General features: G+C 39.1%; 1 protein-coding gene across 10 annotated transcripts in view; it reads right to left on the bottom strand.

The window, feature by feature from the left end:
• The window catches only part of LOC149314349 (tetraspanin-4), a 771,146-nt gene that overhangs the window by 262,306 nt on the left and 483,552 nt on the right, over positions 1 to 25,288 (bottom strand). Inside the window, exon 2 of one of the 10 annotated variants that reach the window (XM_089520927.1) lies at positions 25,074 to 25,107. The exons of the other annotated variants lie outside the window; for them this stretch is intronic. Coding sequence (XP_089377053.1) covers positions 25,074 to 25,094 — 21 coding nt within the window. The 5' untranslated portion in view covers positions 25,095 to 25,107. The remainder of the gene's footprint in view (positions 1 to 25,073; positions 25,108 to 25,288) is intronic. 10 annotated transcript variants of the gene reach the window in all.

The raw sequence follows: 25,288 nt of genomic DNA, 5'->3' as shown, positions 1-25,288 counted from the left end.
AGGCCAAAAGGCAAGTGTTCCCCCATAGTCTTGTGTTGTCCTGTTCTGCTGACATAGGCCAATATCCCTGGGCTGAGATGGAGCATACCAGATGCTGATTCGGTGGTTCTGGTCTGATCCCAGCTCAAAAGGGCCGTAGTGTAGTCCAAAAATCCCACTGTTTGCCATGGAATTTCTATGAAACTCTGCAACAATATTCAGTAGACCTGATGTGGAAAGGGGGCCCCTAGCTACACCCACATGGCCAGGCATCCCGTTTCCATGTCAGAGGCTACAATGTCAGTAGAGGCTTTTTGGCCCATGCTATCCTGATCCATGCATTTCAGCATTTGGAAATATGATACGTTTTTTCCCCAAAACAGGATTAACCTGAGCTGTAACTTCCAAATGGAAACAAACCACCACAGACAACCACCATCACATAATACGCCTTGAATAGGCATTACCTGTACTATATTACTAACATCTACCTGAGCTAGCCAACTTCTTCCTAAAAAGTTGCTCTGCCAAAAAAACTATTTTTTTCCTGAACAACTTAGTTTTAAATCTAGGGAAATAGAGGCTAAAACAGCTTTTCTACTGATTATATTGCAGAGACATTTTAGCTCCTTCTTCCACTTAGCTCTAAGCTCTTAAATGTCAGTGTTATTTCTTTCCAATAAGTATTTATAAATAGCTATCGATGGTTTAGGTTTCTGTGAAAATCCAATTAATTCCCCTAAGAATGTAAGATGTCAAAGCATTCAAAGTCGATGGTCCATAGATAGGTACCAAAAAGGTATTATAATTGCAAATACTGCCATTCAGCATTAACAGGTAAATTATATTTAAGTTTCAAATATTGGTAATAGTAGACATTCTCCATCTGGCTCTATTAGCTTGTCTACCATATAAAGCCCACACTCAACCCACTCCTTCCATTAAAAAAAACCTGTCTCTGCATTTTCAAATGTGGATTATCTCAAAAAGTTATTTTAGTTGCAGCATATGGGTTGAATTTTAGTTGATGAGCGACTAGTTTGGTGGAGCCAGAGTTCACTGCCAGGAAAGGCTAAATATCTCACAAAGCTACAAATCCCAGTTTTCTGTATCATTGAGTCATAACAGTTAAATGGTGTTCAAACTGTTTTATTTCTGCAGTGTGGCAGTCTCAGAGCAAGGCGAAGACAACCCCCCTCTGAACAAATCATGCCAAGAAATCCCTGCAATAGGTTTGCATTAGGATAGCCATAAATCAAAAACAACTTGAAGGCACACAACAACGTGTGTGTACTTTAATGAATTAGAAATAATAGTTTTCAAGACAAGTTTTTAAAAATCAGGGCAAAACATGTCCAAGGCTCAGAAATTGAAAGGCAAATGACTTCCAATTTCTAAGTATCTCATTTTTTTCTGTTTCTATGCTGGGACATAGGGCTCAAGACTCCAGTTAGGAATACATACATGTAGTTTGACTGGGTTATTTCAGAAGTTTTTTCCCCAAGAGCAATAAGGTAAATGGCCATAGCCATGTATTCATTAAGAGCCCTGAAATTATACACACACACACACACACACACACACACACACACATATGACAGCCTTGGTCTGTTGCATCCAAGTTGCACTCTTCTGACTCTACCCATTAATTGCTGCCACATTGGAGCTTCTTTGGGGGTTTCCTTCATCTAGTCTAGCGGCTGTTATCTAATCAGTCTTTTCAAATTCTCATATCTATTTAAGGTATCAACTGATGACATATATCAAGTGTTAGCCAGCAACAGTTATCTTCAAAAGTTGGGAAGAAATTTTTTGGCCCAGAAGACTGATGATCTAAGAGCCACAACTATACCTCATTGAAGGAACGGAGAAGGCAGAATGAAATATACGCAAACAATCCAACCAGAGATCAAAGCAAGTGTTTCTATTAAATTTGGGTTAAGGAGGAGAAACATTCATCAGTTTGTGAGGGATTATTTTTTTAAAAGTGGTTGTCCCATGACAATAGAATTGGAAATCATTATTTCCTACCGATAGTTCTCTCCTAGGGACACTAAGGCATAGACACATTAAACAAACTGGCTGAGAACATATTGGTGCTGGTTCAAAAGTGACATCCAGTTCTTTCTCTCCAGGCCTTTCACATCATTGCCTCAACTCTCAAATATATGAGAACAAGAAAATATGGACTGTCAACATAATGTGAACCTTCCTTCCTCTCAAATGATGTGGAAGAGAAAGATCATTTCACTGCGAAGAAAACTATTTAAGGTAATAATATTCTGACATTTCCATATGCCTCATAGCCAACTTGTTACTACTTGTTTATAACAGAAGCATGATGAGAGGAAGCAAAGTCATTCTCTGCTCATTAGACTTGCAGAAATGATTTCAGAGGAAGTTACTCTGCCCACACTGCTGTTTTTTTCATTTGCAGAGCAGCAAAAGAATGGCATTGTGTTTGAATACATTGTGTATTTCACACCAAGGATTAATATACATCACTACACAGGCTGAGGAAAAACCTTTTTAAAAGGACAGGAAAATAAATACTGAACAAGAAAATATATGCTGATATACTGGAGATGTGCAGACAATCATATATCTGGTAATTTCAGATTATACATTGAAATCCAGTTTATCCATAATCCCTTACAATGCACCTGGGACTTCCCAAGCCCTATACTCTCTAAGTTTGTGAAAATTCACTCAGATATCCATTTCCTCTTCCCTACATGCAAGGAAATAACTATTCTATAGTTGAAACAATTAAACATTACAAAATTTTTCCAGACTGAATTTTCTTTTGTTTCTCAACATAAATAAAGCACATTGCACATTAGTTTGTGTGTGTGTGTGTGGGGGGGGGGGGGTCAATTCATATTTTGATCCCCATGCTACACTGTTACCACCAACAGCCATTCCTGTACACTGCAGCAGGAGGAGGTGATGGGAAGCTTCACTATGCCACTGGTCCCACAGAAAGAAACCTGCCCATTTTCCCCCTCATTCCTCCACAGTGTTTTAAATGCAAGTCTGAGGATGGAAAAGGACTATTGTTTGTTGGTTATATGTATGCCACTTTGGAAGGCTTTCTGGCTGAGGAGCTGGATAGAAATTTGTTGTTGGTCTTGCTGTTACATGCCTTTGGACTGACTCCATTTTATGACAACTTTTTCATACAGATTTCTTGGACAGATTTATTCAGGGAAGGTTTGCCAATACCTATCTCTGACGCGAAGAGAACATGATTTGTTCAAGGTCACCCAATAGGTTTCCATGTCCGAGTGGGGATTTGAACCCTGGTCTCCCAGAGTCCTAATCCAGTGTTTGGCTCCCCCCCAACTGACTCTTCATCCCCGCCTCTTCCTTACTTTCTATGAAAAGGCATACCAGCCGCTCCAGACAACTGTGGATGGGCCAGCAGTAAAGAGCTTCCATTCTGGGGGGAGCCTACTGTAAAAGTAGGTTCTTGATGGGATTGAAGGGGCAGAGGGCACCTGTAACTGTTAAACCCCACTCCAAGGAAAAAATGGCTGCAACTGGGACTCTTTGGTGCTTCCTCGCTGCAGTAGAGAAACAGCCTCTGTCCACTGCCAGGGAAATGTTGAAGAGCCACCATGGACCTGAGGAGCCTCAAAGTTTTACCTTCAACTTAACCAAGGGTCATACAAAAATCCATAACTTTGGCCCCAAAACGTGTCCTCGACCTCCACATGAGATCGACTTATAGTCGAGTATATATGCTCAGTAAATAAATGTTGAACCCAATCTATATACCTACTTGCTACATCTGATAGCATTACCATAGTTCTAAGCTGAAGTAGCAACCATAATTGTCTTTACATTGTAATTTGAACAATAAAGTTAAAAATAAGTTTCAGATTCTGTCTCAACCTTCCATACACCAGAATGTAATATGTTATTTTCCTGGACCCACATTTTGTTGCAGAATACACATGAAACTAGACCTGTAAGGCAAGAATTTTACACCACTGCTATATGAAGAACTATAAACAACACTCCAAAGTATCATCCACCTGCCATATACAAAATCTAGTGATTCTGGCCACAAAGGTACTTTTTTCTTTGAGCCAAGTAATGCCTTGTTTATTTTTGCACACCATACTCCTGAGAAGCAGAGATGACATACACTGGTTATTCAGTAGATTTCATCAATTGGTCCCGTTCAGGGAAGGGTGAACAATACAATTCTCCTTAGGATCAGGCAATTCAAGAAATACATTCGTCCCTCCTAACATGTGGATCTGGGACCTGCAGTCTTGAATACTCACAGAGAGGCAATCTCTGTTGTTTCCAATGGGGCATGCCCCTGCAGCACACACCCCATTCAAGCCTATGGGGCTTGGATATGCACAAACCTCCATTTTTACCGGGGGGGGGGGGTCAAGAACGGATCCACCACAAATACGGAGGGCCAACTGTACACATAAAACTCTTTTTAAAGTCCTATTCCACGTACTGTAACCACAATGCTAAACCTAGTGTTAATGCTCCTAAATACAATGTGATTCTCGCTGAAGTACGAAAATGTCCTACAGCTCATTTCATGGAAATTGTGCTACACCAATGCCATTTGGTTAAAGCTAACCATGATTGGTCTTCAGCTCATGGCAAACCTAATATAATCCATAATCTAAACTTGGAAGACAAGGGAAGAGAAATTTGAGAGGTGAAGGAGAACAATATGAAAGCTTGAGTGAGGAGGATGAGGCAAGAACTGAATCATACTCCCAATATCTTAACTATGCTTAAGAGCTAAGGAAACAGTACATCATCACATGGCTAATAATCAGATCACAAAGTGGTAAAATAGTCCATAACCCTGAATTTCACTCAGATTTACTTCTAAGTAGTGCAGAATCTCAATATAGCATTTAAAAAGTCATTTTCACTGTGCAATGTCGCAGTGTGAAATACCCACAGAAAAAGCATTCTGTCACAAGTCTTTGTACTACAACACACAGTTGTTGCTAAAATAATCCATCCATTCATTATATGGCTCTGATTTTAGGACAGACAAAAGTTTATCCAAACACTAGAGCTACACTAATTCAAACTCATAGTATATATGATTTAGCAGCGGGTGATGACAGCGTTTTTAATTTAGGCCCTGTACAGACTGGCATTTTGTGCTGGCCTGTGGGCGGAGTCAGGGTGCAATGTCCTGATGCTGGACACCTTAACTCTACCCCAGGGCATCATGATACTGCATGCCATTCCAGACGTGCTGCCACAGCTATGGGACCCTTTGGAGGGCACAAAAAAGGAACCTTTTTGTGGCTGCTTTTTGTGCCCTCCAGAGGCTGGATCAGGGGCATGGCGTGAAGTTGCCGTGACCCCGATCCGGCCTGGAAAGGGGTGGCTGCATGCTGCCCCTTAGGGGTGGTCTGTATAGCCCCTTAAAACACACACACAAACATTAGCACTCATTTAGGTAGAAAGAGCAAACCACAAAGCATCATTTTAATTCTCAAATGTTACCTTTAAGTTACAAGCAATTTCACTAGCTATTTCTTGATCTTTACAATGATGCAATAGTTTCAGGATGCACAAAACTTGGAAAACTTTGTAGAGTACATAGAAGACCTTGACAGCAGTTCATTGAGGCCACTGGGATTCACAAAGAGTCAACAAATGACACTCTTTTCCTTTCCCAGCCCAGAAAGTGTGGCAATGTGGTGTTGAAATTAAATGAAATCTACAAAGGGGATGGGGTGGGTAGGAATTTTAATTAAAAATGAAAAGGACAGCTGTTGGTAAGAGCAAGAACCAGGGCACATTGTTAGCTGAACCAGGAAATCCTTGGCTCACTGTGATTTATTTATATCTGACTGGTTTTTAATAATGTCTCAGCTCGCAGGCAAAAATGACCTTGGAGTGTGATATTTAAACAAGAAAGAGAAGACTAAACCCAAAGCATACACCTTTATTTGCTACATATGGGGGTAGGATATGCCTTCCACCATTTAACATGTTAATGCAGCCTATTGTATTTAGACATGTGCTAAGTTTCATCTTTTTACTTTTTTTCCCTGTCTATATAGCAGCTAGAGAGGAAAGTTGATGATCAAGGACTGCTGTAGTTTTGTGTGCTCAAGTTGATTGTGTAAAGGCGGCTCATTACAAACTACCGCAAGCTATGATTGCTACTGAACACTATACTAGGATACCAATTTTCCTTATTCATGCTGAAGAAAGATGAATTCAATTTATAACAGATGCACACCAGAGCAATTATGATTGAAGAATGTCTCATGAACAGCAACTAAAGGTTATTTCACAATCAAGATGGGGAAATAATAGTGTCTGTAACACGTCTATCACATGTCCCTGTGGCAAACAGCACAGATTCGAAAGAAAAAACACATGACTGGGGACATGTGTGGAAACCCAGCCAAGGACTTTTATTGACCAAGTCTTGTGTTTACTGGTCTGAGGGCATGAAAGGCTGTGGAATGAAGGCACATAATCTGGAAACACATCTTAACATTCACTCACTAGAGTGAAACAACTGGCACTGCATAAGTTGTGAAATATTTTCTGATCCTAATAATGTATATCAGAGTTCAAAAATGCCCTTATCCAAAGGAATATTTGTGTTTACTATCAATATTTTCTGATGCTAATGCATCTCAGGGTTCAAAAAATGTCCCCTGTCCAAAGAAATATTTGTGTTTACAGAATCAAGTGTGTTCCACTCAAACAATGAAAGTCAGAAAATACAAGATGGCATAAGAGTAAAAAAAAACACAATCATATGAAACAAGTTAAAATTCAATATTTGTTATGATTGCTATTTCTGTGTTGTTTGGAAGCGTGTGTATGTTGGACCAGTTTTTACAAATTTTACAAGTTCAGACTTTAAAAAGATAATCAATGGGTCATTCCAAAATTATTCTACACAGTGGCAGAAGAGTAGTAGTCTAAGTCCATACTTAGGGCACATCTACACTATAGAATTAATGTAGTTTGAAACCGCTTTAAGTGCTGCAGCACCATCCTATGGAATGCTGGGATTTGTAGTTTTATAACGTCTTTAGCCTTCTCTGCCGAAGAGTGCTATTGCTTTACAAAACTACAAATCTCAGGATTCCGTAGGATGGAACCATGGCAGTTGAAGTGGTCCCAAACTGTACTGTTAATTCTATAATGCATATGCACCCCTAGTTGCTTAACCAAATGTCTTTCTAAACAGGGATATAAACAGACAATGTTTTTCAGGCTGAAGTTCTTATGAACCCTTTGGACTCATATCATAATCAAGTTGTAAGTAACTAAATCCCAGACTGCCTGAACCCCTTCTCAGGATATAAGAGCTAACGTGTCCAAAAGCGCATAGCTGTAACATTTACTATTACTTAATGCCTGTAAAAAAACCTTTCAGCAGCCACAAGAAAATTATTAGGCTCATTTTCCTGTCAAAAACAAAACCCATGATCTATGTTGATTAAGCTACCTCAGTCTGCAAACTCAACAGTTACAATATTTTTTTTTTAAAAAAAGGAAACTTAAAATGTCCTTACTTCTAAAAACAGAGACAAACATACTTCTAGTTGCTTAAGCATCACATGGTAACTTTCTGTGAACATTTCTGATCAAATGTTCAATAACAAATAATAACTCAAAAGCTAAATTGATTGAACAACCTAAAAAAAATTCAGTGTTCAGTATCAACACCTATACAAAATTAATGGCACCATCTTAACTGCCAAAGTTCCATCCCACAGAATCCTGGGTTTGTAGTTTTGTGAGGCACTAGCACATTTTAGCAGAGAAAATGTTGCTTTGTGCCATCAAATATTTTCTGACTTATGGTGGCCCTATCACAGAGTTTTTTTGGCAAGGTTAGTTCAGAGGGAGTTTGCTATAGCCTCCTTTTAAGGCTGAGAGAAGTGACTTGCACAAGGTCAGCCAATGGGTTTCCATGACTGAGTGGAGATTCAAACCCCAATCTCCAGAGTCATAATCCACCACTCAAACCACTAAACTATAGTGCTCCTTACAGTGTTTAGTGAACGAGTAAAGTGTCATGCCTTGCTTCATAAAGATGTATACTCTCCCAGTCTGGCAAGTAATTTTTTCAGCTGGGAGAAGGAGGTATAGTCTGTTTGCAGAGAGCGGAGGTCTGTTTTGTTTTTCCAATAGATGGTAAAGAAAGCAAAGGCACAGAGCCATAGAAATTAATAATAAGAAAATGCAAGGAAACAAAGTAACAGGGCAAAACAGGGTAAAATGCTGTAATGCTGTAATGCCATAAGTTCTTAATATTTAAGATGCCATGGATCCCCCCCCCCCCCCCCCGCGCAAAAGACCTGATCTGGTAGCATTATTCATCTTTACTAGGCTTCCTGAAATGTGCAAGTTCCAATTTATCTTCCACCGGCTTCCCCTGCAGGCTAGCTGGATACTATCAAGAGGAAAAGGAGAGTTGGGGAAAGGCAAGGATAGATGCATAAACAGATAAACAGATAAAAGCTTCTTGAGGTAGACAAATATTTACTGTGGATCTTAGATTTCCACAAAGCATTTTCAAATAAGAGATAATAAAATCCCTTGGAAATGGGTTATTTCCACATTTCCTTGGCTTAGATTATATGGTATGACCCTTTGAATGGTTTACTCAGGAATATGCCTTACTGCATTAAATGGGTTTTACACTTAAATGCACACAGGAGATTCATATATTTGTATTTTTTAGAATACCATAATACTTCTGATTTCTATATATGATTGGCAATGTTGGGTAATGTAGAAAGCTAACTGGAAGAGTTTTTTGTGGGTTTTTCGGGCTATGTGGCCATGTTCTATGGATGCCGGCCATGAAAGCCTTTGACTTCATAACTGGAAGAGAATCAACTAATTTAAAATGTGATGTGGGAACAAAGTTTCACAAATGCAATTGTTGTTGTGTGCTTTCAAGTCAACTTATTATGACCGTAAAGCAAATCTATCATGGGGGTTTCTTGACAAGATTTGTTCAGAGGTGGTTTGCTTTCACTTGCCTGTGAAGATGAAAGAGTGTGACTTTGTCCAAGCTTATCCAGTGGGTTTCCATGACCAAATAGAGATTCAAATCCTAGTTTCCAGAGTCATAGTCTAATGTTTAAACCACAATACCATGCTGGCTATCAAAAAAATACCATGGACTGCCAAAATGACCAATGAATGAGCCCTAAGGAAAGCAAATCTGTAAACTCTCTGGAATTAAAAATGATCAAACTGAGGCCTGTTACAGACAGCCAAAATAAAGCTGCTTCGAGTCACAGTGGAGGTATGATGTTTCAATGATGCATGCATCCTAAGAGTCCAGAAATCGCACCAAAGGCACGTTCCAGCCCTAAGGACTGGGGCGTGGCTTTGGTGTGGCTTCTGGACTCTTAGGACGCATGCATCATTGAAACACCATACCTCCACTGTGACTCGAAGCAGCTTTATTTTGGCTGTCTGTAACAGGCCTGAGGCTATTATACTTTGGACACAAAGGCTTGGAACTTTTATGGCATGAGCTTCAGTCTCACCTCTGTTTCATGCTATTGTGTTATTTAAAGAGAATGGAAACATACCAGGTTTGGAGCTTTTATTATCACATGTTTGTTCAATAGTGCAGCTGAGGCTTTTTGTGACATTGATTGTCCTGTGCTGTCTCTTTCATATTCCTCCTTAACTCCCCCTTCGCCCTGCACAGCAAGCCTTTTATTTATTTATTTGTATTTTATTTGTAACCCAGTTCTGGAATTATGGGAATGCAATTTAGTTTTTTTCAAAAAGAAAAGAAAAAAAAGAAAGAAAACAAAATGGAAAAAGTGGAGAGAAAAAGAAAACAGGCTGCTTGGGAATAGCGAGGGGGAGAGGGGGAAATGAGGAGACTGATACCACATGAGTGCCCAATATTGGGATTGCCAGGAGCAACGTATCACCCTTGTGGTGCAGTAGTTAAATGCCAGTACTGCAGCCACAATGTTGTTAATTTGATCCTAGAAGAGGGCTCTAAGATCCACTCAGCTGTCCATCCTTTCATAAGTCAGTAAAATGATTATCCTGCTTGTTGGGGGCAATCAGTATAAACCGCTTAAAGAGTGCTAGTTCACCGATAAGTGGTATGGAAATGTACTTGCTATTGTTATTGCATCTGTGAAATAATGGGGTGGCATCACGATTGGCTGCTTATTGATGGGTTTTTCCCTCAGTGAAAAGATGCACTCTAACAACGCTTCAGGGGTACAGCAGCAACAGGAGAGAGCTGATGTTGTGTGGTACGTACTGCCAAAGATGCTACTCTCTTGCTAATATTGTGGTTTAAAATCCACATATGATAAAGTCCTTGTTAAAGTGGAAGGCAACAGGAAATAGAAATAGGTGGATAGACCCAATCAAGGAAGCCACAGTCCTGAGTTTGCAGGACCAAGGCATGGCAGTGGATGATAGGGTGACTTGGAGGTCTCTCATTCATAGGGTCACCAAATGTTGAGGCTGACTAGGTGACAATTAATAATTTTTTTAGGAATCCATTCTCAGGTAACACAGACCTGAGAAACAAAACAGCAACTACAAGGTAGGTGACTGTTTGGACTACAACTCTGGAGATCAGGGTTCGATTCACTATTCAGCCATGGAAACTGAGTGGGTGACTCTGGGCAAGTCTGATACTTTCAGCCCCAGAAAACCCCATGACAGGTTTGCTTTAAAGTCACCATAAATTGAAAATGACTTGAAAGTACATAACAATAACAACACATTAACCATTATGTAAATCTTACTGATCCAGTTGGTCTATTTTATGTGGGAATAGAACTGGATTTTTCTCACACTCTTTTATTTTATGAGTTTTCTATAAAGTTACTTCATGTGTATCTATTCCTAGTGAATGCCTGAGGTAAAAGCCAGAGAACTAAATAGAGAGGAAGATGAAACACCCAATTGTAAGTGGCATTCAGTGCAAAGCAGGGGAGAATGCCTGAACATAGTAGGTAGCATATCTATAAGTACAGAATTTGGCTGACTTATCACTTTCTTTATGTGCCTGCTCTTTAAGTCTAATGCCCCTTCAGATAATTTCAGAAATCTGTAAAGGGAACGTAATTTAAAACTTCACATGTAAAATGGATGTAGCTTAAACAACTGCAATTATAATTTTGCATTTTGATTCCATACAGTGGAGAGTCAAGGGAAAAGACAGCTTTGAACTTATCTTGGTATTAACAGAAGGTACACCTGGTAAAACAGAATAGCTTAATGAACTCAGACTTACATATTAATATAATTTATTTATTTATTTAACATTTCTTTTCAACCTTTCTGTCTTATTTCAGAGATGCCCAAAACGGTTTCAGCAAATTCAGAGATTCTCTTTAAAAGCAAACTGCAGGCAGTATAACAGAGTTTGCTTGTTTTTATGCAACAGTGAAAAGCTCAGGGAATGACAATTTGTAGGCTAGCTAGGCCTAAGATCTGGCAGAACAGGTAAGTGTGGGCTCAACACTAAAAAAAAGCAAAAGGAAGGGCAAGAAGAATATTTAGAAACAGGAATACTGATGGAAAACAGGAAAACATCAAAACTAAAACAATTATCTCCACTCTTCTCACCGATAGTACTTATGATGGTGGTGAGATACAAGTTGGTCTCTCTTGAAGATCTGAATGGATAATGAGACTTGCATGAGAGGAGACAGTGCTTTGAACGTGCAATCCATAGCTACTAAAGCCTTTATAAGTACTGCATGTATACATACATTAGTCTTGAAATTTTAGTCAAAAACATGTCTGAAAAAACCTGGGTGGATTTATCCACAAGCCAATGTAAGTATGGTACTTTGTTGTATGAAAAAATAACCATCCCCTTCTCCGAGTAGAATGGTGAAAGGCAAGAGCTTAGTCCATTCTGGGAGCATCTAAATGAAGCACTGGCCCCCTCTACTCTCTCCATCGTGGCACTGCTTCTGACCTTTTTGAATATCTCAGCAGGAAAATGACAGTGGTGGCAGCTCTTTGGCACGTCCCCTCAAAGGAGTACTGAGAGGAATCTGGCTTTCAAGAATGTGAATAAGACATTTGTGTGTTTTTATCAACTTTTCTGGTTAAAAATCAGGCAAAGTTACCACATTAAAGTTAAAGACCTATCATCACTAATAATGTTTTCACCATTTGCTTTGCTTTTCCTTTTCATCCTTTTTGACATGTGCATGTGTTCTTAGTCCTGCCTGTGCCTGGTCGATTCTCCCATACAACCATTGTAATTCCCTCCTCATCCATCCAGCCTTTAGGATGAACACAAACAGTTAGGCCTGTAGGGATTTTCTAAGTTCCTTGGCATCATTTTCTTTTGCAGCATCCTTTACATCCTTTATTACAGGTCCCTAAATTTTATCTTGACTTATCCACAGGCCATATCAAAATCCATAATTTTGGCTCCAAAACCTGTCGTAGACATGAGATTGACTTATAGTCAAGTATATGTGATAATACCTAGTCAGCAGACATGACAAATATGGAGTTTCTTCCCCAGGCTCTATGCTGCTGCTGGCATCCCCTCACCTGGCATCTCCACTGCCAAATGAAAATCCATCCCTCCAAATGGAACAGCAAGACTCCTATGAAGATGAACTATCTCAGGAATCATCAACCAGAAGTGTGCTAAATGATCAAGCACTAAGAAAAACTAAGATAGGCATTGTTGCTCAGCCCTGCTGGGAATAATAAAGGCTGCCTATAATCTATCCTATGCACATTTACTTGGGTTTCATTGAGCAAATGGAGAGCACTTCTCTGTACACACTATGTTCATAAGAGTATTCCTATTTCATAAAATCACAGAATCATACGGTTGGTAGGGATCCCAAGGGCCATCTAATCTAACCCTTGCCATGCAGGCACACTGTCAAAGAATTCCTGAGAGATAGTCAGTCATCCAGCCTCTTTTTTAAAGATCTCCAAAGAAAGAGAATCTACTACCCTCTGAGACTGTCTGTTCCACTGAGGAACAGGTTCCTGTCAGAAAGTTATTCTTAATGTTTAGGTGGCATCTCCTTTTTGCCATTTGAATCCATTGGTTCATGTTTAGTCTCCAACGCAGCTGAAAACAAGCTTCCACATGGTATCTCTTCAAATATTTTAAAATGGCTATCATGCCACCACTCAGTCTTCTCTTCTCCAAGCTAAACAGTCCCAGTTCTCTAAGCTGTTCTGCACAGGACACGGTTTCCAGGCACCTTACCATCTTGACTTCTCTCCTCTGAGCATGTTCCAGCTTGTCAACATCTTTTTTGAACTGTAGTGCCCATAACTGGGCAAAGTACTCAATATTAGGTCTGACCAAAGCTGAATAGAGTAGTACTATTACATTCCTTGATTTTGACACTATGGTCCAAACACACTGCAGAAATAATCCAGTTTGAGACCACTTTAACTGCCCTGGCTCAATGCTAGGGAATCCTAGGAACTGTATTTAATTGTGGCACCAGAGCTCTTTGACAGAGAAGGCTAAATGTCTCAGAAAACAACACTTCCCAGAATTCCCTAGAATTGAGCCAGGGCAGTTAAAGTGGTCTCGAACTAGATTTTTTTTCTGCAATGTGTTTTGGACCTATATTTCTGTTAAAGTACCCCAGAACTTCACTGGCCTTTTTAACAGCTGTTACCTAACATAGGTAACACTGTTGACCTATGTTAAGCTTGTGGTCTACTAAGACCCTAGATCCTTTTAACATATACTGTTGTCAAGCCACATACAATGCATCGTATGTTTCTGCATTTCATTTTTCCTGCCTAACATTTTTCCTTGTTGAAATTGATTCTCTTAGGTTTTGCACAGTTCTCCAATCTATTAAGGTCTATTCGAATTCTGATCCTGTCCTCTAGGGTATTAGCTATCCCACTGAACTTGGTGTCATCTGCAAATTTAATAAGTATGCCCTTCATTCCATCATTGAATTAATTAATGAATATGTTAAACAACAGTGGGCCCAGGACCAGGTCCTGTGACATACCTCTAATCACTTCTTTCCAGAATGAAGATGAACCATTCAGGAATACTCTTTGGATTTGGTCCTTCAATCAGTTACAAATTGACCTAACAATAGCACTGGGTAGCCCACATTTGACCAGCTTGTCTATCATTTGAGACTTTGTCAAAGCTTTACTGAAACCAAGATATGCTACATCCATGGCATTCTCCTGATCAACCAAGCTTGTAATTCTTATCAAAAGAAAAGAATTAAGATTAGTCTGGCATGACTTGTTTTTGAACAATCCATGCTGACTTTTAATCATCACAACATACCTTTCTAACTGCTCACAGACTGTCTGTTTAGTGATCTGCTCTGGAATCTTTCCTAGTATGGACATCAGGCTCATTGGACAATAATTGTTTGTGCCCCCCCCCCCCCAATACCTTTTGAAAAATGAGACAACATTTGCCATCCTCCAGTTTGTTGGAACCTCCCCTGTTCTCCAAAAATCCTCAAAGTTTACCGACAGGGGTACTGAAATTACACTGCAAATTCTTTAAGTACCCTTAAAGATTTAAGGATGCTTCCATTATAATAGATGGCAAAAGTAATTTACCCTTTTCCTGCACACCTTCAAGTAGTCAAAATTATTAAAAACCTGTCAGTATTGTACCCTCCCCAAACAGTTCTGGGGTCCCTAATAATAGCCATGCATCTATATACTCAGCATCTCCTACCTCCCACTTCCTTTCCTTTGACCTCCTGGTGCCCTTCCATTGCATTAGTACAAAACACTCACAAACACCTTTGTACTGACCCAGAGAGTCCTGCTGCCAACAGGGAAAGTGTGGAGATGTGTACCTAGTTTTTAAATCCACTTCATACACAAAAATAAAACTTCATTCCCCCAGTGCCACTAGTTCTGTGATTTCTCTCCCTGCTTGAAAACCTGAAAAAAACAAAACACAATTCTCTGAGGCCTCACTTGGTGACCTGAGATCTGGTAACCCTAACAATGATTAGAATTTGGTTACAGGTCAAATTCCATGAAGATGAAAAACAACAGTGTTTATACTTCTGTTGAAGTATGAAATTCGTATGATTAGTAGAGATCCCAAAAGCATATGCATAACAACTGTGCAGCCTTTATCTCAAATTAGAAAACCAAACTAACCCAAAACAGAACTGGTAAAATCCAATTAAACAGTTGGGAGTTTGTGAAAGATAATAAGAACTTCATGACAGACCCACAACTGGAGCTAAACAGATTTAAGCCAGATATAGACAATAGCTTCAAAAGCCTTAGGTTTCTAAAGGACACAAACAAGAAATTTTAACCACCAAACATACAGTAGATGGGTAAATATGGCCTAGAGGTTCTTGGTGGATCCATTAATATGTTGCTTTTCATTTCTTTTTTAAAAAAGGTATTAAGTACTGTATATCTAAAACATAGTCAATGTAGCATTCATTTGTGCAATGTAATATAAGTGGGGTGCTGACAATTCCTCCCCCCCCCCCCCAGGACTATGAATGTGGACTTCTAGGCTCCTTAGGGATTTGAGCTTGGATTTTTTACAGGCCAAACAAGCACTCTGTCATTGTAATACACTAGACCACAGAAGGGTTGAAAAGAAATGCAGATAGTCTGGGCATTTATTTAGTACCGTCTACAATAGACATGTTACTCTCAAATATGATCAAGAAATATTCTTGACAACATTTGTTGGAATATGAAAATATTTGTTAAAATATAACAAACAATTTGAATCTTTCAGTTGTGTATAGTAGAAGTACAAAACAGTAAAGTAATCTTGGCTTAAAATAAGTAATTGGATATTGGCTTAAAATAAGTAAATGGAGTTATATTTGTTAAATATGAGAAATTTAAGGAATACGAGAGAGAGGGAGAGAGAATAGTGATTTAATCAGTTAAATGTTTACTGTGGCAAGATTAGTGTACACAAGATATTGGTAAGTTAAAAAATACTAAATAATATGGAACAGTTAGAGAAGGTAATGGCCATGGAGGAATTCAGTAAATTAACTATGTAAGTGGGAATTCAGATGAGGTCTTTTTAAAAAGATGGAAAACATGTACAAAAACAAAAGGGGGAACATTATTACAGTCTGCCCACACTAACTGTAAGGCTTGCCATCCACAGCATTATCCTTAATGCTGGTGTGTGCACATGGCCATGGCAGCACTTCCACTGCCATTAAAAATCATGAGACTTGAGATCCCACAATTTTTGGCATCTGCGTGGGGAGGGGGTATCACAGATAGGCTGACTGTATTATGGGATTCAATATCTAGGGAGTAAAATTAAAATGACCAGACTCAGGAAAGAGAAGTTGATATATGATAGATAATTAGTGAAGAGTAGATAACGATAAGACAATGAAGAGAGGAGAAACTACTAGAACATATGGTTAAATGGAAGTGGGGAAAGATTGAGAAATCATTTTTAAAGTAGGAGTAGGGGTAGGAAATGTAGTATATGTCAGTAGGTTTTATGTTTCTTCTGTTTTTTATTATGTTTATGTCAAAGTCTACATGTGCAAATGTTTACTTTGAAAACTATTAATATATTTTTAAAGGATTACTCTGACACTTGGTTTTATTCAATTTCTCATTCTTCCAGCCACACATTTGTTTTGGCCTGCTTCAACGTCAGTTTGTAAATTCTGTTTTAAAAAAAGTCTACCCAAAAATCAAAATGTATTAATTTGTGCATCTCTTCTACTTTTCACATTTTTGTATGTACTGTTCCTTGTTTTTGCAAGGAATGTCCCCTGAATGCACATCTTTGCTTGCCTATTTTCTCTTCATTTTTGTGTCCAACATTCCTTAACATGTGTATTTTGCATGTTTTTTTTTAGCTGACTGAACTAAATTGTAAAATTGTAAAAAGAATGGTCTATTGTGTACAATTATTTTGTAACTCATGTACAGGTTGGGAGGTGAACAGTGAATAACGCTATATAAAAACTATGAAGTTTCTATTATGTACCAGAGCTTGGAAAAATCACTTTATGGACTACAACTGCCCAGATCCCCTTGGCAGAATGGCCATTGGCTGGCCAAGGGATTCTGGGAACTCTTAGCCAACAAAGGTTACTCTTCTGAGTCCAGCAATCTATGCTAGTTGCTTTTTGTCCTAGTCCTTGGAGATCCTTTCAAGCAGAGGTGCTAAGAAGTGAATCAGCAACTTTTTGTTTTGAAAGCATGAGTGCTCTACCACTGAGTTATAGCGCTTCTCAATGTCCAATCTTTAACAATCCAGTAGGAACCAGCAAGTATATAAAAAGTTCACAATTTCTGAGTTCTAAAATACATATCCTCAAAATGAACATCTGAACTTGATTGTTAATTGGTATGCATACAAATCTGAATCCTAGACAGGAGGAAACCTTAATTTAAACTGGACATTATGCCCACTTTGTACAAATAGAAAATGCAAGTTAGTTGTGATCCTCACTTTGTTGATACACTTCCAGTGCAGCTTTCTGTCTTGAATAAATAAACACCAACACTGAATTTTAATTATGTCAAGAAAGATAACACATTGTACAATAAGTGTTAGAGGCTCCATAATTTGAAAACTGGTATAGAAATCCAGCTTGGCTATGGATGTACATGAAATAAATCCCCACCACCCACTAAGTGTTATTGAGATTCATGTCCTCGCATTCAATTTCCTCACTTGAAGCAAGGTATTTTAATAAAATATAATCAGTACCAAACATACTGATCAACAACCACTGTAGAATCTAAGAGCAAACAACAACACAGCAGGGCAACAAATTCTAGTGTCTGAATTGTGTGCCATTACGATGATAATGTACTTTCGTCACACTCAGTGTTGTCATGCAGACTGCACCTTATTCAGTGACCTGTTGCTGCTGCCATTTAGCCTTTCACAGTCAGTGCTCAAGAACCAATTTGACTGCAGGAATACCTGTCACCATAATTGGCCCCTCAAGAAATGGGGAGGGAGGCGGAAAATCAAGAGCCGACTCAAAAAAGCAGATGGAGATATTCCCCCACTCAGTGACATCTATGTCCTTGTCTAGGCTTTGGTTATTCAGCAACAGAAAAGATACCTTCAAAACCTAGGCCAAATCAATAATCTTCCTTCTATTTCCTTAATTGCAGAAATGTTCTGTTCCTCAGATTAGCAGCACCAACTGAGAATAATAATAATAATAATAATAATAATAATAATTTATATGCTACCTGTCCCCGTAGGATCAAGGCGGGTTACAACATTGGGTAAAACACAGTATAAAATACAACATTCAATTAAAATACACGTCATTAATTCCCTCCCCCCATCCATACTACAATAAAACATCATTAAACAATCCAAGAATTAAAAGAATTAAGGCTTAAAAGAATTACAATAATCAACAATCAAGCCAGTCAAAGACAAGGGGACGGGCAGTTTGGGTGTTCTCTGTGATGATCTGTGTCCATGGGAGACCGAGTGGGTTATTCAGGGAAGGCCTATTGAAAGAGCTCCTTCTTGACAGCCCTTTTAATGCTGTCACAATTGGTAATGTTCTGGATCGCTTCTGACAGGCCATTCCACAATTTGGGAGCAGCCGATAAAAAGGTCTTTATTGGTTGAAGGAGGTTCTTTCCAGAGGACCTGAGCGTGCAGGGCGGATTGTATGGAAGAAGGCAATCCCACAAATAGGTTGGATCCAAGGCATATAGGGCTTTAAAGGTCATCACCAACACTTTGTACTGTGCCCGGAAACTAATAGGCAACCAGTGAAGAGCTTTTAATATAGGGGTAATGTGGTCACCTCTAGCTGTCCTGGTTTAGGAGCATAATCCTAAACTAGTAGAAATAAGTAAATAAGTAGAAATAATAAAATACACACTGAAACCCATAAAATGGTGAAGGCAACCAGTTGGAAGGGGCTGCAAATGTACAGAATTTCTTCTAATTTGAATCCATTTGTTCATGTCCTAGTCTCTGCAGCAGCAGACAACAAGTATGCTCCATCGTCTATATGGCTTGCTTCCAGACTTTTGATAGTTTTGGTTGCTCTTCTCTGAACATGTCCCAGAATGTTAAAATCCTTCTTCAGCTGTGGTGCCCAGAAGTGGGCAAAACGTTTCAAGTGAGCTCTGACCAAAGCAGAATACAGTGGCACTATTACTTCCCTTGATTTGGATACTATATTTCTGTTAATGCAGCCCAGAACTGCTTTTTTGACCACTACATCACACTGTTGACTGAGGCTTAGTTTATGCTCTATTAAGACTCCTAAATCCTTTTCACATGTATTGCTTTCACGCAAGGTGTCAAATCTGTGCATTTCATTTTCCTTGCCCAGATGTAGTATCTTACACTCATTCCTGTTCAAACATCATTTCCCATCACAGTTTTGAAGGGGAAATGGAGAGAAGAGAAATTATTTGGAGGGACAGAGGATTCTGAGGGCAGTTGACTCAATGAGGGAGGGTTTCTTATGTGGTTGCATTTCTTCAAGGCATTGGGTATTTTTGAGGATACTTTTCACCCCAAAATCACACCCTTCCCATTGTTTAAAAAAAATGGATGGGTTCAGGGCTTTGAGGGACTTGTGGGGATTCACAGCCTGCATGAAGCCTGCAGACTACACTGTTCTCACCCCTGCCATAAGAGGTACATGAATACAAGTGCTATAGGGTTTTGTTTTTTTAAAAAAGTGTTCAAGTACATTTAAAATACATTTTATTGAACATCATTTTGGGAGCCAAGTTGGGCAGAATTTATGGTACAGCTTGAGTTTCACTTATCTGGAATTCCAAAATCCAAAATATTCCAAAATCCATGAGTGGCTGAGATAATGACACCTTTGCTTTCTGATGGTTCAGTGTACACAAGACTTAGGGGCAAAACACAAGATCCCGATAGAGCAGCGTCCCGCCACCCCTTTCAGCGCCAGATCAGGGCCACGGCAACCGCACAACACTGCCCTGATCAGGCAGTTTCCTGGCTCAAAAAGAGGCAGCAAAATGCTGCTCCTTTTAGCATCAGTAAAAAGATGCCTTTGCCGCCACAGCGGAACTTTTTTGATGCGGCTTATAAACACTGTGCCAAAGGAGCACCATGATGTCACCCACCATGCAGTCAGTGTGAGGTGGCGTTGGGGCATGCATCGTTCAAACACCACACCCCCACACTGCCGCTTCAAGCCAGTCTGTTTAGGTCCATAGTTTCATGCACAAAATTATTAAAAATATTGTGTATAAAATTACCTTCAGGTTTATAAGGTGTATATGAACCATAAATGAATTTCATATTGAAGCTTCGGCCCCATCTCCAAGATATCACATTACGCATATGAAAATATTCCAAAATCCCCCAAAACTCCAAAATCCTAACATTTCCGATCCCAATCATGTTGCATAAGGAGACTCAGCCTGTAATAAACACTTTAAAAATAGTCTCTAGATCTAAATCTGAAACTATTATATTTTTATATTGTGATTCCATATTGATTATTGGTGAAACAAAGAGAACTGAAGGGAGGAAGGGAAATACAGGTTTGTAAAGTAGTTTTATATCTGTGCAGGTTATGAATGTCATCTGATATTTTTTACATACACATATATACATATGTGTAAAGTACTTTTAGCGCGCACGCACGCACGCACACACACACACACTGTATTACTGTTGTATTTTGTTTTTGTGGATTACTTCATACCTATATGGGCATTCCTCCTGCCTACAACAACTCTCACATGAAAAGGAAAGGTAATAGCAAGAGTTCTGAAAGTCGAAGGCAAGTGCAGTTTTAAAAGCAACACTCATTAAACCCAGCTTAATATCAGTCTAGTTCATTGCTCATTATAGAGTGACAGGGAAAACAAATCCAAGAGAATTGCTAATGATCCTGGAAAAACTACAAAATGCATTTTGTTGTTCAGCAATTTTTTAAGACAGCAGGAATATATATATATATATATATATATATATATATATATTAAAAAACCAATCAGCAGTTGCCAATAACATGATTTCAAATCAAATTGCCAGTAAATGATTCCACTTAAGAAGAGTTTGCACTTCTCTCTCATGCCTTAGTTAATTAGATTCTATCATTGAGTTTGTTCTCTCTCAAAGGAGCTTCCTTTAAATGAAAAATATCCTGCCTACCCACAACATCTGTTTCATTTACTTTTGGTAGGAAGTGTATTCTATTAGGAGACTAGACTGCATTTTTCATATACACGCTCTTATTTATGCCTTTCACTTACAATTAGCCTGGGAAGTCTTCAAAATTAGACAGCACAATTCAAACTGGGGGTCTGATCTTTTCCACAAATATTCTCCCATATTTAAAATCTCAAGTTGGTGGTTGTGGTGGTTGTTGTTGTTGTTAACTGCCCTTGAGTCATCTTTGAACCATTACATTCCCAGAACACAACCTTTTTGGAATGCAACGGGCCTGTTCCTGGGCCCGTGTGGGAAAGTTCTTTGACTCATAATGACCTTCTGGATGAGACACCTCCAGGTCTCCCTAACCTCAACTGCTCTGCTCAGTTTCCGCAGTTTCAGACCTGTGGCCTCCCTGATTGAGTCTAACCATTTGGCATGAGATCTTCCTTTCTTTCTGCTGGTCTCTACCTTTCCTAGCATCATTGTCTTTTCTGACAATCCATGCCTTCTCATGAAATATAAGGTTGTGAGTTCAATGCCAGCCAGGGCTCAGGCTCGACTCAGACTTGCATCCTTCCGAGGTCACTAAAATGAGTACCCAGCTTGTTGGGGGCAATTAGCTTATAGTTGTAAACCACTTAGAGACTGCTTAGGTGGTATGAAGCTGTATATAAATGAAGCTGCTATTGCTATGATGTGGCCAAAGGATGGGAGCCTCAGTTTAGTCATCCTGGCTTTGAAGGATAGTTGAGGCTTAATCTGTTCTAGAATCCATTTATTTGTCTACTTGGTACAATTGTCCATAGTACAATTCTGGGAATTGCAGTTTCCAGTGACACCAGAGCTCTCTGACAGAGAAGGCAAAATGTCTCACAAAACTAACAGCGGTGTGGTGCCTTAGTGGTTAAGATGCCAATTCTGATGATCATAAGGTCAGAAGGTTGGCAGTTCGAGGCCCAAGTGCTACAAGATGGGATGAGCTCCCATCACTAATCCCAGCTTCTGCCAACCTATCAGTTCAAGAACATGCAAATGCAAGTAGATAAATAGGCACTACTTTGGTAGGAAGGTAACAGCATTCAGTGCAGTCATGCTTGCCACATGACCACCACAATCATCTTCAGACAATGCTGGCTCTTCGGCTTAGTAACAGAGATGAGCACTGCCCCCTACAGTCGGTTATGACTAGACAATCTTGTCAAGGGGAAACCTTTACCTTTACCTTTGTAGTTAACAGAACTTAAGGTGAGCATCTAGTTCCATTGCCCCAAAGGGTTCCCTTTATAAGACAGTGAGGCTGCTAGGGTATCAGCTGGAGCTGACAGGCCCATCAGCTCAAATAGGTCCATCATCTCCAGTTCTAATTTCCTTTGAAAATGACAGAAGCTTGGAAGGGATGGACTCTGCTTTCCTTTTTGAATGAATTTATTATAACAGATAATCTTCGGATTTGGTAATGAAGTTGCAGTCTTGATTTTCCCTCAACGTATGTATGGCTTAGTGGGTTTTGTCCCCCACCCCCCTTTGCTTCTTTTCATTTAGCAGCCTACCTACAAATGGCCTTTGCAGAGCTGACAAGATGTTGGGGATATTATTATTATTATTATTATTATTATTATTATTATTATTTGAGGTGGCAGGATAATAGAGTAAATTTCTGTCAACCAAAGCAGAATGGGAGATGGAATTTTTAAGTGAGGCTAGGCTTCCCTCTGGAATAGGAATAGCAATAGGATAACAAGCAATTGGCTTCCTTCACACTAAATTGTAGCTTTCAAAGAAAATTTCTCAAGGAACAGTACTGCACTTGGAAGGCCATTAACCAGAAAAGCTCTGACTACCAAGGCTGAATATAATTTCCTTACCACCTACCGTTGCCTGATCCTCTTGTTCAGCTTTTGAACTGAAAACACTTATTAACAGAAGTCAGTGTTCCCCCATTAGCAGGACAACTGAATAATATTTGAAACCTGAGCTGCTTTTTACTTATAGATTTATTAAGCCATTTTTTATCCCATCCTCTTTCTAAGGAGTGCAAAGTCCAGCAACACCTCCTTTATTTCCTCAGAAGGACTCTGTATGATACATTAATCTGAGAGAGAATGACCAGCCCAAACTCAACACAGAGAGTATGATATGAACACAGGTCTTTCCATTCTCACTATACCACACATGATCTCAGAGGAAGGATACATGTAGAACGGCTAACTGTTTTGGCCAAATACCAAGCAGTGGTAGGCAGCAAAAATTAGCACCCGAGTTACCTAACCCTGAAGCTAACATATTCATCCTTGGAGGAACTTTCTTCAGCACCAGCCCAAAACATTGATCTATACTAGCCCTGTGATCAGGTCATACGAACAATGGTTTCTTGAAAGTTAAATATAAACATTCACATGTTTTGATTCACTCCCAGAATAAGGGAGCAGTAGAAACAGAGACTTCACAATTGAAGTGGAATTCTTTATTTTTGTACCAAGCCTTATGTTACAACAGGGCATTCTCATTTCCTTTCAACCTAGAGGTTCATACTATACCATACTGCTTACCTGAACTTGCAGAAAATTACTTTGAATCAAAAAGCACAGAACAGTATGCCACACATCATTGTGGAATAATGTCCTAGTTATGTATTTTTATGCAGGCAGAAAAGCACGCAAAGTTACAAGTAATAAGGTTATTTGCAAAGTCAAGCTTGGGTTTAATAGACAAGTGAAAGGTAAATCAGCCTTCGTTCCAAAGAAAGCAGAATATACATTATGCATCTTCCTGGAAACAAATAAAGGCCACAATATTGTTTCTGGTGTGTCTATGAATTCATAAGGTCTATGAATTCATGTTTGTTTCTGTGTGTCAGAGGAGACTAAAGGGTCTGTGAACCAAAAGGACAGTTGTAAAGATATATCAAATAATGCTAATAATGCTCAGCATGTACCAAATAATTAATCTATATGCAATCTCTTAGTGCATATAAATAGACCTTATAGTAAGGTCTACGTATAGCCAAAGGGCATGGGAAGATCATCTATTTAGAGTTGAAGATGGGAAGAATGAAGCAGCAACTTAAGAGATTACCTAGAAAATGGGCATATTGACTCATTCACAGTTGGCACACAAAGTAGGATGAATATCTGGGTGTTTATATGGCATTGTTTGTTTGTTTGTTTAAAATGTCTGATAGCTGAGAAAGGTCAGTGTTTCTTTTTTTTAAATTAACAGTACTGAGAAAACACCAACATCTTCAAAGTGCTTAACTGTTATTATATGTTGTCAAGTCATTTCTAACTTATGGTGACCCTAGAACATATCATGGAGTTTTCTTGGCAAGATTCATTTAGAGCAGGGTTTTGCCTTCTTCTCAGGCTGAGACAGTGTGACTTGCTCAAAGTCACCCAGTGGGTTTCCATGGCTGAGTACGGATTTGAACCCTGGTATCCAGGGTCCTAATCCAGAACCCAAACCACTACACCATAGTGGCCTACATAAATGCTTTAAGCAAGAGCCACCATGGTGTAATGGTCTGAATGTTGGACTAGGACTCTGGAAGACCAGTGTTGGGATCCCATGCTGAGCCATGGAAACCCACTGGGTGACCTTAGGCAAATCATATTCTCTCAGCCAAAGAAAAAAGTAATGACCTCTTCTAAACAAATCTTGCCATGTAAACCTCATGATAGGATCACTTTCAGGTCACCATAAATGAAAAATGACTTGAAGGTACACAACAACAACAACAAATGATTCAGACTCTCCTTAAAATTTTTCTTTAAAACATTATACAGTATTTTAAAACAAAGTTTAAATTTGCAAACAACAGCCCAAAACATGCACAACAAGACAAGAAGTTTTGATTACACTCCCTCATTCATTGTGAGCCAGCCTGCAGGACAATTAGAGTAACAGAACCTAAGGAACACAATCATGCAGTTTTTGTTAGTCCTAATAAAGCGTGCAAGCTTACAAGTTCTTCAGAAACCTTCATCAGGTTGGGTGACCTAAAAATTTGGGGATTGAGGGAGGAAAGAAAAGTCCAAAAAGGAGATTACATGTTTTTTCATGAGGTGCACAGTATAATTAAGTCCCAAAGTGGAGGTTACAGGATGCATGAATCACAAATAAGTGTGCAGATATCAAATTATATCTAGCACTACATATTGAGATTAAGACATTGTGGTG

Source organism: Sceloporus occidentalis, unplaced genomic scaffold (genome assembly GCF_023333645.1).
Source record: "Sceloporus occidentalis isolate IW3139 unplaced genomic scaffold, rSceOcc1.0.p SCAF_4, whole genome shotgun sequence".
Lineage (NCBI taxonomy): Eukaryota > Metazoa > Chordata > Lepidosauria > Squamata > Phrynosomatidae > Sceloporus > Sceloporus occidentalis.
Note: the sequence above shows the minus strand (reverse complement) of the source record. Positions and strands in the feature narration are given on the sequence as shown.